The sequence below is a fragment of the Onychomys torridus genome, chromosome 1, assembly GCF_903995425.1.
Source record: "Onychomys torridus chromosome 1, mOncTor1.1, whole genome shotgun sequence".
Classification (NCBI taxonomy): domain Eukaryota; kingdom Metazoa; phylum Chordata; class Mammalia; order Rodentia; family Cricetidae; genus Onychomys; species Onychomys torridus.
In genome coordinates, this window is record NC_050443.1 from 66,793,005 (window position 1) to 66,810,053 (window position 17,049).

The 17,049-nt window shown below is 35.8% G+C and overlaps 1 protein-coding gene across 1 annotated transcript in view; it reads right to left on the reverse strand.

The window, feature by feature from the left end:
* Positions 1-1,669: 1,669 nt before the first annotated feature.
* The window catches only part of Tyr (tyrosinase), a 70,066-nt gene continuing 54,686 nt past the window's right edge, over positions 1,670-17,049 (reverse strand). The window contains exons 4-5 of the mRNA XM_036181049.1: positions 12,608-12,789; positions 1,670-1,896 (exon numbers count right to left, since the gene is read on the reverse strand). Coding sequence (XP_036036942.1) covers positions 1,670-1,896; positions 12,608-12,789 — 409 coding nt within the window. The remainder of the gene's footprint in view (positions 1,897-12,607; positions 12,790-17,049) is intronic.

Sequence of the window (17,049 nt, forward strand, 5' to 3'; positions counted from 1 at the left end):
TAACAAAATATGACCTGAGATGTAGACACAGAACATTTTCATGATAGAAAAATGAAGCAGTTTATAAAAGCCACACAATTAGCAAGGTTAAAATATACAAGATTAAAGAGGATTTAGTGAAATTGTTGGATATTTTGAAATATAAGTACTATGATTTTGTTGTTATAATGAGAATCGAGAGGGAATCAAAGAGGTAGTAGCTTTTATCAAAGATGTGGCTGCTGTACAAATAGATACCTTGAACCTGCAGAGAAATAAAACAATATTCTGTGATGACGTGCAATGGTAAAAGAAGGAATTGTCTTGTGATAAATGACAAAACTGAGTTTATGAAGTTCCCTGTCAATTGTAACAAAAATTTCTTGGGTAGATTTTTATGTAAATGCTTTGTAGGAGAGTGTGATAGTGCTAGCATAGCTTATGCAAGGCTGTGGATTGAATTCCACTACTGCAGATAAAAACACACAAGATTTTTAAATGAAATTAGGTGCCCACCTTTAATCCCAGCACTGGGGAGGCAGACCCAAGCGTATCTCTGTGAGTTGGAGGCCAGCCTGGTCTACAAAGTAAAATCCAGTACAGGCACCAAAACTATACAGTGAAACCCTGTCTCAAAAAAAAAAAAAAAAAAGATTTTTAAATGAAATTAGGAAGTCTTTCTGGTCTAAGAATTTACTTTCACAGCAAACTTTGGTGAGTCATGCCAAGTGCAAGTGTCTCAAAGCTGACCCACACCATTCTGTGCTGAGGCTGACCCACAACAATGAGCCTTGAGACAGGAATGCCCCTGGCACTGTCGCTCCAGAATCTGATGCAGACTGTTTTCCTCATTTCTATACTCATTCCTTTTGTTCTTAGTCTTGATTATTTCAGATTCCAGTCACATTGACTTCAGGCTTGAGAAGGCATTGTAATCATGCATATTGATTCTTTTTCTTTTATTTCTAACCTGGATCAAGTACAGGAAATAATCTCTAAGAATAGTCTACTCCTCCCAGGGACTACCATTGTATTAGGGAGTACATTCCCATCTCTTGATTGATTTTCTCCCAAAAGACACAGAATTTAGATAAGATAGTTTAAATATGACAACTAATGAAGGCTAGCATATTGATTCTCCTCTATTACTGATTTAGTAGTAATGTATACTTCCTAATCATTAATGAAATAAATTCAGAAATAAATGACCATTTTTATCTATCCCACACTTTTAAAATTGCCTGAATCTACTAACACACACACACACACACACACACACACACACTCACTCACTCACTCACTCACTCACAAACAGAGAGATAAGGGAGAAAGAGAGGAAGAGACAGAAAAGATTTTTATTTCCTTTGAAATTCAAATTTAAAAAAACCGAAAATGTGCCTCAAGTTCATAGGTATCAACTGATACAGTTTCATTATAAGTTTATTTTAAATAATCAGGAATCAAAATCAACCCAATTAGTTGTAAGATCAATTTTATTCAGATACAATTAAGAGTGACTTTTTAACAAATACAAGTCTTTCCTTGGAAACTAGGGCTTGGGGGAAATCAAGAGGCTGAGCAAAAATAAGAAGACACATAGCTATGGTCTATTTTGTATTAGACTAAAATTGTGGAAACAATCTTCACCGACACATAGGTAAATTGAGGGAAGAGCTGTTTCCTAGGCTGTTCATACATGGCTCTGATACAGCAAGCTGTGGTAATCATCGTTTTCCATGAGGAGTGGTTGCCTTTCTTCCTGGAACTGCCTCCTCTTACGACAGCAAAGCCGACTGCTGAGCCCTGCCAGAGCTGCAGCAACAACAGCTCCCACCAGTGCTGCCCCAAGGAGCCATGGCCAGATCTGAGTGGCTTGCTCCAAGTAGGGCTCAATATAATTTCTGTAGAAGCCTGGATCTGAAATAAAAATAGGTCATGCTGTTTTTACAATATCACCGTCAGCAGCATTTTCTTACTTTGAAATCAGATGCTTGCGTTTGAATGCAAGCCTCTTTGCTTACCAAATAGAAGAGATTGGGGGAAGTTAACCTAATCCTTCTGTTTCCTCACTAGAAAAAAAAAAAAGCAGTTCTCTGCTATTGAGGTCCTTTGAAATCTGTGTAATACCCTTGGTGTGTTAGGTATGGTTGTTACAACTCCTTCTGGTGGTTGTGCAACAGTACTGCAGATCTCTATAACACAATTGTATTATTAACAATTGAAGATTTATTTGATAAATTATTATTTGAGAAACACTGATTGTACTGCTGGCCAACGTTCAGTAGTCTCAAAGCAGTCTCAGTAACTCTAGGACATTTGTACATTCTCTGCTTTTACAGAGATCTCAGCTTGCAATTATTTTGTGTGTGTGTGTGTATGTGTGAGCATGTTCATGCCATGCAGGTGCCACAAAAGCCAGAATAAGGTGTTGGATCCTCTGGAGCAGAAGCTACAAGTAGTTATGAGCTGCTTATATTGGTACTGGGATTTGAACTCCTTCCTCTGTAAGAAGAGCTAGCTCTCTTAACTGTTGAGACATGTGTCCAGGCCCACAACTTCCAAGGGTGGTTTTGAAATAATTTTGAATAAGTAAAGTTCCTAGCCTCCTGATCATCTATAATAATTTCAAACCTGAAAGGAATTTGCCATTGGGTTGGGATTAGAACACTTGCTTCCTGCCACCTACAATTTTCTACCTCTTAAATCACCTAGTTCAGATCATCTAAGATATGCATTTTGAAAATAACATGCTTGCTGGATTTCCCTGAACTATTCTTGAATTTTTTGCTGAGGTCAAATTTGACCTTTAGTTTTATATAAGCATTTCAGTCCAAAATGCCCTAAACATCTAAAATGTTACAGTTCTAGCATTTCTTCTATTACATCCATGACATTGTATTAGAGTTACTATTTATATGTCTGTATTCTGTATTAAATTGAGCCCTTGAAAGCCCAAACTATGAAGCAATCCTGCAATTTGGTAGAGTACCTGAAATCCATGAGAGAATTGAATGTTTAATCAATGACTGATTATGTTTTTGAACTCAAAAAAGGTAACAAAGGAATGATACAGCTTGATATGGAGAGATATATAAAGAACATTAGCTCATGGAAAACAAATTATAAATTATCCATACTTTACTATATTTTGAGGTAAAATTTATAGTTTGCTTATAAAATCTGGCATTGATCACAATATATGATATACTTTAAAATAAAAAAAATGAAGCATTGGCTCTAAGAGAAACATAATTTAAGAAATACTTCTAACTAACTATTTGATTCAACCATTGAAAAAACCTAAGAAAAATTCAAGACACAGATTTGTCTTCAAGTGGCAGTTCTGTCCTAAGGAGATGGAAGAGTCAAAATGGGTTTGTTAGATAGCTAAACTCATTATATATGAAGACTCCTGAAATAGACTTAATGAACTAAACTATATTGTCATTTACCAACTATTTACAAACACATAAAAAATGGCTACAAGAGTTATGACTTGGGACACTAGACTGGGTAGAGCACAGGTGTGAAAAGTGAGGTCTTTGGTTTTGTAACTGGAAAAGTCTAGCTCTTAAAATAACATACATTATTATTTGGCAAGATGAAATTAAGAAACATGCTTATTGAGATGATTTATATATGAGAATAAAATATAAGAGGAATCAAAATAGAAACAAACATAAGTAGAACACATTATTTTTTTTCTCTAACACCTAAAAGGAATATAGTATCATACAAATAAATGTGTCATAAAAAAGTACCCGATGCCAGGCGGTGGTGGTGCATGACTTTAATCCCAGCAACAGGGAGGCAGAGCCAGGCGGATTGCTGTGAGTTTGAGGCCAGCCTGGCCTACAGAATGAGTTCCAGGAAGGGTGCAATGCTACACAGAGAAACCCTGTCTCGAAAAGACCAAAAAATAAAAAAATAAATAAATAGATAGATAGATAAATAAATAAATAAATAAAAAAGGACCTGAATTTTAAAAAGTATCTAAAGTGGTGAACAGATAGTATTAATGTGTATTTGAGACATGAATTATAAGATAATATATGTAAAAAATAATATGCTTTTGCTAGGATATATAGGAATATAAAAATTAGCACCAAATAAAAGCAATGAGAAACCAACAATACTCCTACTATCACTTACATACTTAAAGCATGCAGTAGTTTGGAGAAATAATTAAAATGTGTATGCATCTATTTAAAAATCTTCTGTTTATATACATATAGTTAAAAATCTACTTAGAAAACTTTCAATTTTCAGTAAACAAAGTAGCTGTACTTAGTATTGTCTCAACAGGAGTAGATAGATTGTTTATAAATAGCAACTTCTGTATAGTGTCTCTGCTTTGGTTTTGTTTAGGTGGAATGTAGTTAGCATATTGATGAGCCATCAGGGATGATAAAGTCAGTCCCAAGTAAACATTAAGTCTTAAGAAAGAAGAAGATCTGATCTTTAAAATCACAGACTGTTATTCAGTAATGTACTGCTTGCTTGCTATTGGAACGATTAACCAACTTATTCAAGCCATGCAATTTGAACTAGTGCCTTAGTATCCTTGATACCTACTCCATCATCCCATCCTATTGAAGTAGAAACTGAAGTAAATCTTCCATGACCACCTTCTTTAGAGATAGTTGGTAAGTATAGGATGGATGCCTGATTCAAGATGGCTATTCCTAATTGTTACTCAGAATTCACTCTTCTGAAATGAGAAACAGAGAATGTAGGGACTGGTGTCAGGAACTGAAGCCAGAACAGTATGACAAGCAGAAAACAGGAGGTAGAGAACTGAAGGAGACCTGGTCCTTGATGTCTTTATCCTTTCCTCCTCTTCTATCATTTGAGTATTTCCCTATTTCAATTTTATAGACAAATTATCTTTTCAACTAATCTTATTCCTATGTATTTGCTGTCATTTGCTCTTCAATGAGTTCTAATAACTTTGAGAAGTTTATTCACTGCTCACAAAAATAAAAGATAAATATCTATGGCATTCTAGAATGATAGTTTTGTGTAAATAATTTATAGTAAAATTATATAGATAAAATAAGAAAAGGGGTGACTTTTACTTTATAAGGTATTTAGAGAAAAATGGGTAGCAATGTGAAGAAAGATAAGGTTCACTCTTACCATAAGCTTGATTATATTAAGAACAACTGACATAACAAGTCTCATTTTGAACTGGAGTATTTGTTAAAAAATTAATTGTACATTTGCACTCAATATTCAAAGAAGCTAATAATAGAAATTTCCTTACTTAAGTGGGGGCTTCAGGGATACAGGCCTATCCATTTTCCTGTGTCTTTTTCTTTACCTGTCTCTGAAAATCATCTTACTACCAATCATCTAAAAACATCTCTAAAGCCCCTAGAAATTATGAAGATAATTTCAATGAAAATAGATTACTTTGTGGGCTTGTTTGACATCACCAAAAAAGGCAAGAAAGAAATGACATTTAAAAAAATAAAAAGAATACCTCTAGAACTGAGTGACATTGATTTAAATAATCAAAAGATTGAAACCAATGAAAATGTGAAAATCATTTTTAGGAGTCCTGAAAGTCACTATATCAAATACATTTAACAAATATTTTTGGTAATGGGACTTAAATGCTTAGATTTAATTGCTCTTAGTTATTTAAATACACAGTTCATTGTAAATGTCTGGTCAATATGTGATGGGTTACATCATACATATTATATCCTTTATGTCCCAGGGATCAAACTTGGAGAGCAGTCAGTGCTCCTAACCACTATACCATACCTCCAGTAACTTATTTGACTGTTTGATTGTTTGTTTGTTTGTTTGTTTTTTCAAGACAGAGTTTCTCTGTGTAGCTTTACGCCTTTCCTGGAACTCACTCTGTGGCCCAGGCTGGCCTCGAACTCCAGAGATACACCTGCACCTGCCCCCTGAGTGCTGTGATTAAAGGCATGCGCCACCGCCGCCTGGCCCTTATTTGACTTTTATAGAAATCCACAGTTTTTTTTTTGTTTTTTTTTTTTTTTTTTGTCAGAGCTGAGGACCAAACCCAGGGCCTTGGGCAAGCGCTCTACCACTGAGCTAAATCCCCAACCATAGAAACCCACAGTTAAGAGACTTTGGATATCCTAAAGACACTGAACTTTTAATGTGTTTTTATTTTTTTTAAAGACCATGAGACCTAGAAATCCATATTGTATTTTAAATTGTGGTGTTACTATTAACATGGTATCTTAGGGACAAAGGATGAAGGAAATGATACAGTTGAACGGTGATGTGTTTGTGTCAACTTCACAAAGGGTCAATTTTCCTGGCTATTTTTTTTTTTTTTTATGTTAACTAAAAACAAGCTAGGGTCATTTAGGAATATGGAACCTCATTTGAGAAAATATTTCCATCAGATTAGCCTGTGGGTACATGTGTGGGATATTTTCTTGGTTAATGATTGTTGTGGGAGGTTCTAGCTCACAGTGGACAGTGTAATCTCTGGGCAGGTGGTTCTGGGTTGTATAACAAAGGAGTACCTTTGACCTATTATTGTCCTGCCTGCCAGATGTGCTGCGATAAGGGTGGCACAGAACTTGTGGGAGTAGCCAACCAGTGACTGATGCAATTTGAGGACCACACCACGTGAGGGAGCCCCTGAATGACACTGTCTGAATCTCAAGAACCAGAGGCCAGATAGCCCAGAGACCTAGGATCGAACTAAACCAAAAACAACTGGCCAAAATGAATGAATGAATGAATGAATGAATGAATGAACAAATAAATAAATAGTCAATAAAATGATTCCTTATGATATCCTGCTATACTTGTAAATCAGAGCCTATCTCAGTCATCATCCGAGAGCCTTCAACCAGGAACTGATGTGAGCAAATGCAGAGACCCACAGCCAAACATTAGACAGAGCTTGGGAAATCCTATGGAAGAGCAAAAGGAAGGATAGTAGGAGCCAGAGGGGTTGTGGACACCAAGGACAAGGCCCGCAGAATCAAGTAAGTAGGGCTATTTGGGGTTCACAGAGACAGAAGCAACAATCATGGAGCCTGTAGGGGTCTCAGCTAGGCCCTCTGCATGTGTGTTATGGTTATGCAGCTTGGTATTCAGTGGGAGTTGGAGTTGTCTTTGACCCTTTTGCCTGCTCCTGGAACTCTTTTCCTCCTACTGGTTTTTCTTGTCTAGTCTTATCATGAGAGTTTGTGCCTAATCTTATTATAACCTATTGTAATGCCATGTTTAGTTGATATCTCTGGGAGACCTGCTCATTTCTGAAGGGATACAGGGAAGTGGAATTGGGGGGGGGGGTGCTGGGAGGGTTAGAGGAAGTGGAAACTGCAGTTGGGATGTAATATTTGAGAGAAGAATAAATTCAACAAAAAAGAAAGGAAGAAAGGAAGAGAAAGAAAGAGAAAGAAGGAAGGAGAGAGGGAGGAAGGGAGGGAAGAAAGGGAAGGAGGAAGGAAGGAATGAAGAGAAAGAAAGAGAAGCAAAGAAAAAGAAGGAAGAAAGGAAAGAGGGAGGGAGGGAGGGAAGGAATGGAAGGAGGGAGTTTTTCTTGTATTAGTTATAACCTTTTTTAAATTTTAGACAAAAACAGGAAAAATGTGGTGGTATTGTGTTCCCTGAAATATTGTGTATTCCTCGAAATAAACTTACCTGGGGTCAGAGAACAGGACGGCCACAATATTAAACATGAGGATAGGCAGTGGTAGCACACGCCTTTAATCCCAGCACTCGGGTGGCAGAGCCAGGCGGATCTCTGTGAGTTCAAAGCCACATTGGAAACAGCCAGGCATGGTGACTCACAACTTTAATCCCAGAGAGAGAGCATTTAATCCCAGGGAGTGATGGCAGAGAACAGAAAGATATATAAGGTTGAAAACCAGGCAACAGAGCTAGTTAAGCATTTGGCTGGTTAAGCATTCAGGCTTTGGAGCAGCACAGTTCAGCTGAGATTCATGTGCATGAGGACTCAGAAGCTTCCAGTCTGAGGAAATAAGACCAGATGAGGAACTGGTGAGGTGAGGTAGCTGTGGCTTGTTCTGTCTCTCTGATTTTCCAGCATTCACCCCAATAACTGGCCGCAGGTTTGATTTTATTTAAAAAAGAACTTTTAAGGTTCCTGCTACAGAGGGAGGGAGGGAGGAAGGGAGGGAGGGAGGGAGGGAGGGAGGGAAGGAAGGAAGGAAGGAAGGAAGGAAGGAAGGAAGGAAGGAATGAAGGTTGGTTGACGGGCTAAGCAAGCTGTAAGGAGCAAGCCAGGGAGCACTATCCCTCTGTGGCTTCCACTTCAATTCTGACCCCTAGGTTTGCAGCAGAGTTCCCTCTGGGATTTCCCTGAGTGGTGGATTGTTTCCTGGAAGTGTAAGATGAAATAAATGTGTGCCTGTCCAAGTTGCTTTTGGCCCTGGTGTTTACGACAGCAACAGAAAACCAAACTAAGCTGCTTTATTATGAAAGCTCCGGTGCTTTCAGTTTTACTTCTGTTTCTGTTCTTTAGCTTATCCAAATATTCTTTCTCCATAACATTTCATGTGATCCCGATGCTCATTATCACCAAAGCAACAACTTCAAACACTTTATGTATTCCCAAACAAAATTTGATACTTCTTTCCTTTTTATCTACTGTTGAACCTCAGCAGAGTTCCTTTTTAATCTTTTTAATGTCATGATTTTTCTGGCATCTTAATTTATCGAAGTTTCATTATTTTTGCCTCACAAATTATTTGAATTGCTTCCTACCTTGCCGTTTGCAATGTATCTTCTCATTATCAACACAACAAACACATAGTGTATTTTGGAGTCATTACCCTAATTTAAGGAATTAAGGTTATGTAGTTTAGAAAGGTTTTGTGAGTGTGTGTGTGTGTGTGTGTGTGTGTGTGTCTTTGAAAGTATGTTTGAAGATGACGCTTTGTTGATAATGAACATTGATATCACTTGAAGTAATCTGAACAAAAAATATTGAAATAAGCTTATATATAATAAACATATATACACATATAATAAATATATATAAAACAAACAATTTATTTGGAGTATTGTGGTGGTTTAATGAAGACTATCCCCCACAGGCTCAAGTATTTGAACACTTTGGCTCTAGCAGGTGCACTGTTTGAGGGAGGTTAAGGAACTTTTAGGATGTGAGCCTTGCTGGAATACTTCACTGGCAGCACATTTTGATTGTTCATAGCCTCACCCCATTTTCAGTTCTTGCTTGTTTGTTTTCCATGTGTAGTTTAGAGGCTGAGCTGTGGTCTATGAGCTTACCTTACCGCTCCAGCCATCTGCTACTATGCATTCCATACCATTATGGACATCAAGACTTCTGGAATCCAACCCCCCAAAAACCTTTTTCTCCAGTAAGTTTCTGACCTTACTTTCTCTCTCTCTCTCTCTCTCTCTCTCTCTCTCTCTCTCTCTCTCTCTCTCTGTCTGTCTCTCTCTCTCTTTTTAATTAACACTTTTTCTTCTTTTATTTTACCTGCCGGCCACAATTTCCTCTGCCTCCTCTCCTGCTGCCCCCCCCCTCTGATTCCCATCTATGCTCTTCCCTATCCACCCACTTCTTTGCTGTCTCCATTCAGAAAGGGGCAAGCATCTCATGGGCTTGAACATAGCATGGCACATCAAATTGAGATGATGGACTCATCTGACTGAGCTCCTTTCCCTCTATAAAGACTGGACAAGGTTATCCAGCATGGAGAACAGGTTCCCCCAAATCAGGACCTGTGCCTGGTTCTTAGCTGGCTTTTGGGAACCTATTTCCCTTGCTGATATTACCATTTAGTCAGTTAATCCTGAAAGAAAATCACGTGCTACTCAGTTTTTAAAACACCATTAAATTTGAATACAAGAGAAAATATTTGACAAATTCAGACATTAGCTGCCCTTAACAACAAAATACTTAAGTAATTATCAACATGAATACCTGAATGATTAATAATGACCCTCTTGAACTACATTATTTAAAAAAAAATTAAAGTTTTCTTTTGAAATCTTGAAGTTTGGTGATGAATAGAGGTAAATTTTAAGTACTTTGAATGCACAAAAGAGACAGTAATAAAGAATGATTCATATGATAGAAAGTAGGCAATTTCTGTTATTTATTTAAAATCAAATTTCTCTAAAGTTAACTATGTAAATATGCAGCTATATGAAAACATAGCAAATCAGTAAGGCATTTCAACTTTTGTTTATTTTAACATACTTAAAATAAATATATTCCATCTTCTAATGGAAGCTTTTAACCCTCATCGCCTTTCCCACACAAGAATGTTTGTTACCTTTGCCTTAACTATGTGGACATGATGAGTGAGTGATGAATTAGGCTGTATGTGTGCAAGGTGATATAACACCTGAAAGAAGCTACCAAGGAGTAATGGAAAGTTTATTCTATAGATACTTAGTATAGATATTTAATATTTGCTGATTACTAGTTTATACTTTAGATAGTGATTTATCTTTATGTGTCTCAATTTACCATCTTATAAAACACAATATCCATCACTAGAAGCTGGAATTCTAAAAATTATTCAAGGTAACAGTGGGCATTTTGATGGCTCTCTTGTATAGATTTAAGGGCCTTGTTTGGAGGGCTTGGAGTTTTAAGCCTACATATCCTATTACACCAAGAAATACTTACTCTGATGTTTCATATTTCCTACTTCTACTACTTTACAAAACCTGAGTCTTGTGCTGGGCTTTCTCTGATTATTCTCAAATATAACAGTGTACTATAATTTATTTGTTTTACAGGTCAAATTTTTCAAAAGAGCCCTATAATTTCCTTTATCTTCACTAAGTATATAATTAATTTGCCAATCTCTATGAATTTTGTCATCAAAATATAATGAAGAATAAACTGGTCCATGTAACACACTTAGACAAGCTCCCAGTCATAAAAAGCACACAATTTTTGTTTGCTTTTATGTCTTCAGCCATCTCAATGTCATTTTCTTTGTTCAATCACTCAAGAGAAGAATTTAATATTCCAAAAATACAGCGATTTTCTTTGCTTCTTATGTTTCTTTTTCAGGCTAGAATGTTTTTCTGTCCTTTTCTGTCTTTAACCTGCCTACCAATCCTTAATGTCAAAGTTGCACTATGCACAAATCACTGCTGCCCTATCTGTACCCTGTAAGGTTTTACTGTTGATTGAGTCTTTGCACTTCCTTCCCAATCTGTTGGACTTCCACATTGGATTTGGTGCTTACTGATATCCAGAATAAATTAGCCATTGCAGTGGAACATAAGAACTAGGAGTTAGTGAAGTTCACCCATTTATCCATTGTTTACTTTTCTGTTCATCTATTAATGTTTTATTAATTGTTCAAGAGTATACCAGAATAATAGTGCTTCTTTAATATCTCTTACCCATAAACCATTTGTAGCTTTACTTTGTTTTCGTCTAGTCTTCATATACTACAGTGAAAGCTGAGGGTATTAGGTGTACTCTCAAAATCAGCTTCCTCCTTATATTGCTATTTAACTTTTAAGAGGTCACTTAAATTCTATAAGACTGATATTCTCACCTCCTTTTATGGAAAACAATACTTATCTAATAAATAATAAATTAAATATGTAAGTAATACATAGAATTATGGTTTAAATAGAAAGGGTTCACCCTTACCACCCAAAGACTGATGCTTAAAAGACTTAGCTGGCAACTAATAGGTTTGGGAATTGATTGTATCATGAGGATGCTGGATATATCTGTTAATTAATCAATGATGGGTTTCCAATATAATGGGACATAATTAGGAGGTACTTGAAAGTAGGAGATGAGGCCTGATTGGAGACTTTAAGTCACTGGAAGTTTGCCAATGAAGGATACACCTTAGATATGAGTTCCTCTTTCTCTCTACTAAATACTCCTAACACGCTATCTTGCCTCAGGCTCAAATCAATAGAACCTGTCAAGTGGTCTGATACCTATGGATCCATAAGGAACATAATTTCTTTAGATTGTATTTCTCAGTCATTTGTCATTGCAACAATCAGGTAGATTAGAATAGAATGTAGAAGATATTAACATAGTTCAACATAGGAAGTTCAAAGCTCAGAGCTAATCCCACTCCTAAGGTTTTTTCCACAAAGGCACAGTAATTGACATTAAAAAGTATTATGAAGCTCATTCTTAGCTGGTATTGAAACTTTCCATTATTGTATTGGTAATCCTACCAAGAGTCTCCCAGTGGTAGATCATAAATTGTTTACTTGTATCATACTACATGCACTGAATGTTTTTACATAGTCCAGAATAGTCATTGAGTTATTGTGATCTAAATATATCACATGGAGGAACTATGATTCAGAGAATTGAAACAATATCCCTAGGCCAAAAATAGCTAACTGATAAAATTATGGCTTAAAGGCATCCTAATCCTACACTCTTCAATAAATTACTTGTACAAGATGCCTTATAGTAGATGGAATAGTTATAAATTTGGAAATCTTCAGAATTCAATCTATAAATGACAATAAATTGGTATAATACAGATTCTTAAGGAGTTTTGAGAAAACATTGTATATGTACAGGGTATTTTTTTTTAATTAATTAATTTATTTTTTTACTATACAAAGGAGGCTGGCCACATAAGATTATATAGTTCATCTGAAGACAACTGAGGCTTACCTGGTTCCTGTAGGTAGCTGTAGTCATATCCCAGATCCTTGGATGAAATGAAGAAGTCACCATTTCTGTATAGCGGTATAAAAGGAACCATGTAGGAGTCTCTGTTATGGCCAATGGGTGCATTGGCTTCTGGATAAGCTTCCAGGAGAGGACGGTGTCTTCTGAGCCATTGTTCAAAAATACTATAGAGTAAAGGGTTATTCAGACTCACGGATATTTTATTTATAAGATCAATATTTGAAATTCTTAGAAAGAAATTATTAATATCCCAAGACATGAACAAATGCTGACTATCTTCAAACTCTAGCAAATTAGTGTTGCATATCCTGAATAAGGTCATTCATCAGAAATAAGAGTGAGGATAACTTCAAGGTTTTCCATGGGAAAATAATTAAACTTTTATAACCAGATTAGAGTCTTCAGAATGCAACTTTAGATTGCATGACATTTAATCATAGTCATGTTGAATATAAGTTTTAATAAATAAAGTAGAGTCAAAAGAAAAACCATACAAAACTAAGTTGACAAAGTATTAGAACTTATTCACTGTTTGTTTGTGGTGTTTATTTCAACCTTTTTTTTTTAAGTTTGGAAAAAGGTCATGTTTTCCAAGGCAGAGCCTACCTTCAATGATAAAGGGTGAAACAGCCCATTTCTAGACTCCTCTAAAGCTCTTATGTGATCACATGATCACTACGCAGCTATTAAAATAAAACCATTTTAGAAACAGGAAACAATCACACAAAAAACAAGGACAATGAGAGTACATCTTATTAGTGAGCAATGGTAACCTTTGAAACAACATCGAGTTATCATGGGCAGCAAAACTAGTTGTACCATGCAAGAGTCTCAGGGGTTGGGACTTTAGGTCAGTGGTAGAGAACTTGCCTAGCAAGTGCAAGGCCCTGGGTTTGCTCCTCAGCTCTGGAAAAAAAAAAAAGAAAGAAAGAAGAGAAAAGAGAGAGCCATGAAAGAGTCTCTTCTGCACTATTCAGTTCTCTACAATGCCTGCCCAGACTTTGTGGAGGATGTCCCTTTTGTTCTCATTTGTCTCTGAGTTTGTTTCACAACAGAACTGTGAGTTAGCTAAAATTCTTTCAGCAAACTTTCCTATTAAAAGGAGCCAATGTTAGTTTCTGTTTGGCACAATTAAAACCAGTAATAATGCTAAAAAATAAATCAATCAAAAGATTGAATTAAAATTCAACCAGTAAGAGAAAATTATATATATATAATATAGAGCCCTTAAAATCATGACAAAAGAATTGATTTGTGTTACTAGACTGTATAACATAGGAAGATAAGAGATCTGGAGTTTAAGAACTTTCCTTGAGTAATAGTTTCTGGTTTTAATCACTCATGACTATATATATATATATATATATATAATTACTGGATATACTGGAGACATGGTCACCTCATCATCATAACCCGATAGATCCAAAATTCAGTGTGATAATGTTTTTAGGAAAATGCCAAATAAATAAATTACTGCTAATTTTAAATTTTAATTTAGTGTTAGTTCATGGTAAAGAGCAAGTTATATAAGGGGAGTATGATAACACTTGAACAAACAAACAAAAAAAACCTTTTACAATTTAAAATATACCAAACAGAAAAACAGAGCAAAATAAAATAAGCACAATAATTTTTTCCTTTGGAATAAAGCAATTCTGTTCAGTTGAAATCTGGTCTTCAATCACTAGTGTGGTTAGTATTGATTGGATTTTGCCTGTGAATTATTGAAAGGTCAGAAGGTCATTGATAAACACAAAAATCTCGACCATTAATACTAAAATTTTTCTATTTTGCTTTATTATTAAATATATATTGAGCATCTGTTGAAGGCCAACTTCTTTTCTTCTCCAAAATGGAAATTCGTATGGCATAAAGATACCATGCAGATTAAAACAGCACCAGTCACAGAGGTGTTTGTTAAACAGCAGCAACTTCCCCATGACCTCTCTTGCTCAACTTCTTTCTTATTATTATCAATAGAGTAGGAAAACTTTACAACTGGTGACGGAAATGAATTATGCTATGACAGAAATATGAAGGTCATGTGTTTGGAGCAAAGAATGATTGTTATCCTTCTGATAGAATTGGGAAAGAGGAAGCTTCTCAAAGATTGATTTTCTTTGGCTCTCAGTTTTCTCAACTGGAAAAAAGTCAGAACTGGTTTAAAAGCACCAAATTCTATGTAAGACATAATGTTATGAATAATTTTAATATTAGCTTCTACTATTATAATCAAAAGAATCTTACTTGTTAACAACATGCAATTTAGAAAATACAAACAAGCCAAAAGATGAAAAATTCACATGTAATAGCTTTATGTCTGATTACTGAGGGGTGTACAAATATAGTTGACTCAGAGTGGATATTATACTACTAATTTATATACAATATATTTGTTTAATTCTGTATTTTTTCAATTGCTAAATGTATTTTCAGCCATAGGAGGATCTTTGGCTATTTATTTTTTCCCAATCATCTCTACACTTTCATATTGGAACAGGCCAATATGTAGTGAGTCACTAGGCTGGGGCTGGAGGTAAAATTTGTACCTGATGTCAATTGAGAAAAATTAGTATTAAAGTTAATTTATAAATAATTTTGTTTCTACCAAGAAATAAAAACAAATCTTTTACCTAAATAAGACAAGAACATCAATCCTTAGCACCAGATTTAATGGATGAGACCATTAATTTGCTTGTTACCTTATCAACCTTTGAAAATGAAGACATTAGTCTTGATTAAAATCTCCAGTGGTAGTTCTCATCTAAAGTTAATTTCATCAAACTGTGTCTAGAACGGGTCCCATTGAAATACTAATAGTAAATTGGATAACAACACTGAGAGTTTGGGGAAAAAAATCTTATTGAAAATTCATTGGAAATTAATCTGGATAGATTTCTAAAAGTCTGAGATAATCAGTCAGGCATTGTTGAATTAGTAAAGACTGATTGTAGAAATATGGAATGATCTGTTTTATAGATAAAACCAACAGGATATTTTATTCCAAGTCTAATATAAAGTCCTTGGCCACTCTGATCCATACAATAATAAAAGGGCAAAATGGAAAGTGAGCAGCTTCCTCTAAACCCATAAGAAAATCCATGTTTCTGAACAAATTGATGACCCTAAAGCTGTCAATATACTTGCATCCTAAGGAATATGGTTAAAATATGCTTATTAGGAGCCAATACAGCTGGATTCATGAAACTGTAGCAGCACCCAAATTCATCAGTTGTGGCTATTTTCTTTTACATAGCCGAAACTACCCATTTGACTTAACACAAGAGACAATATTAATATTTTTGAAGTAAATATTCTACATTTGGATCTGGTACTATATTTTATATATCATAGACAAGATGAAGAATATTCTGAGAAATAGTTATAAAACAACGTTTTATTTTTGTACCTGTACTAATGATAAGAAACTTTAAAAGCACTTTAATAATCATATGTACATACAATGAGTTTAGATCAAATCTATTTTCCATTCTCTCTCTTCCAATTCCTCCTCATCCTCCCTCACTTCTCTCTCCCAATTTCTTGTTCTCTCTCTCTCTCTCTCTCTCTCTCTCTCTCTCTCTCTCTCTCTCTCTCTCCTCTGTCTCTCTCCTTTCTTAATACCCACTGAGTTCATTTAGTACTGCTTGTATATGCATGGGTGTGGGGCCACCTACTGTAGTGTGGGTAACCTTTCAGAGCCTCAGAAAATTAACTTTTAAGCAAGCTAAGAAAATTTTTAATTGAATAGCTTGAACTGTTTGGGAGGCAACCAGGCTGTGGGACCAGGACCTGTCCTTAGTGCATGAGCTGGCTGTTTCGAACCTTGGGCTTACACAGGGACACTTTGCTCAGCCTGGAAGGAGGTGACAGGACCTGCCTGTACTGAATCCACCAGGTTTAAATGAATCCCCAGGGGTGTCTTGGCCCTTGAGGAGATGGGAATGGAGGGAAGAGGGTGGGGGGAAGGGGGGCTGGTGGCAGGAGGGAAAAAAAAACGGAAAGAAAAGACAAAAAAAAAGAAATATTTTTAAGTTAAGTACAGTGAAAAGTTTGTAGAGGAGCCTGGGGAATGATTCAGTTAGTACAGTACTAGTACTTGCTTTGCAAACATGATGGCCTGAGTATAGGTCCCCAGCACCCACACAAAAGAAGAGTCATCTGCGCTTACAAAAAAAAAAATCTGGGAACAAGATGGGCCCTTTGTCTCAGACTCAAGTATATTTATCTCATGTCTTCTAAGACCCTTTTTTAAGATTTGCTGTCCATCTAGTCTTGCAAATTAGCAATATCCAGGTTTAATGAGAAACCTTGTCTCAGAAATAAAGGTGAAATGAGATAGAGGAACATGTCCAGTGTTAGCCTTTGATCTCCATATACATGAGCACAGCATAAATGCACACACACACACACACACACAGACA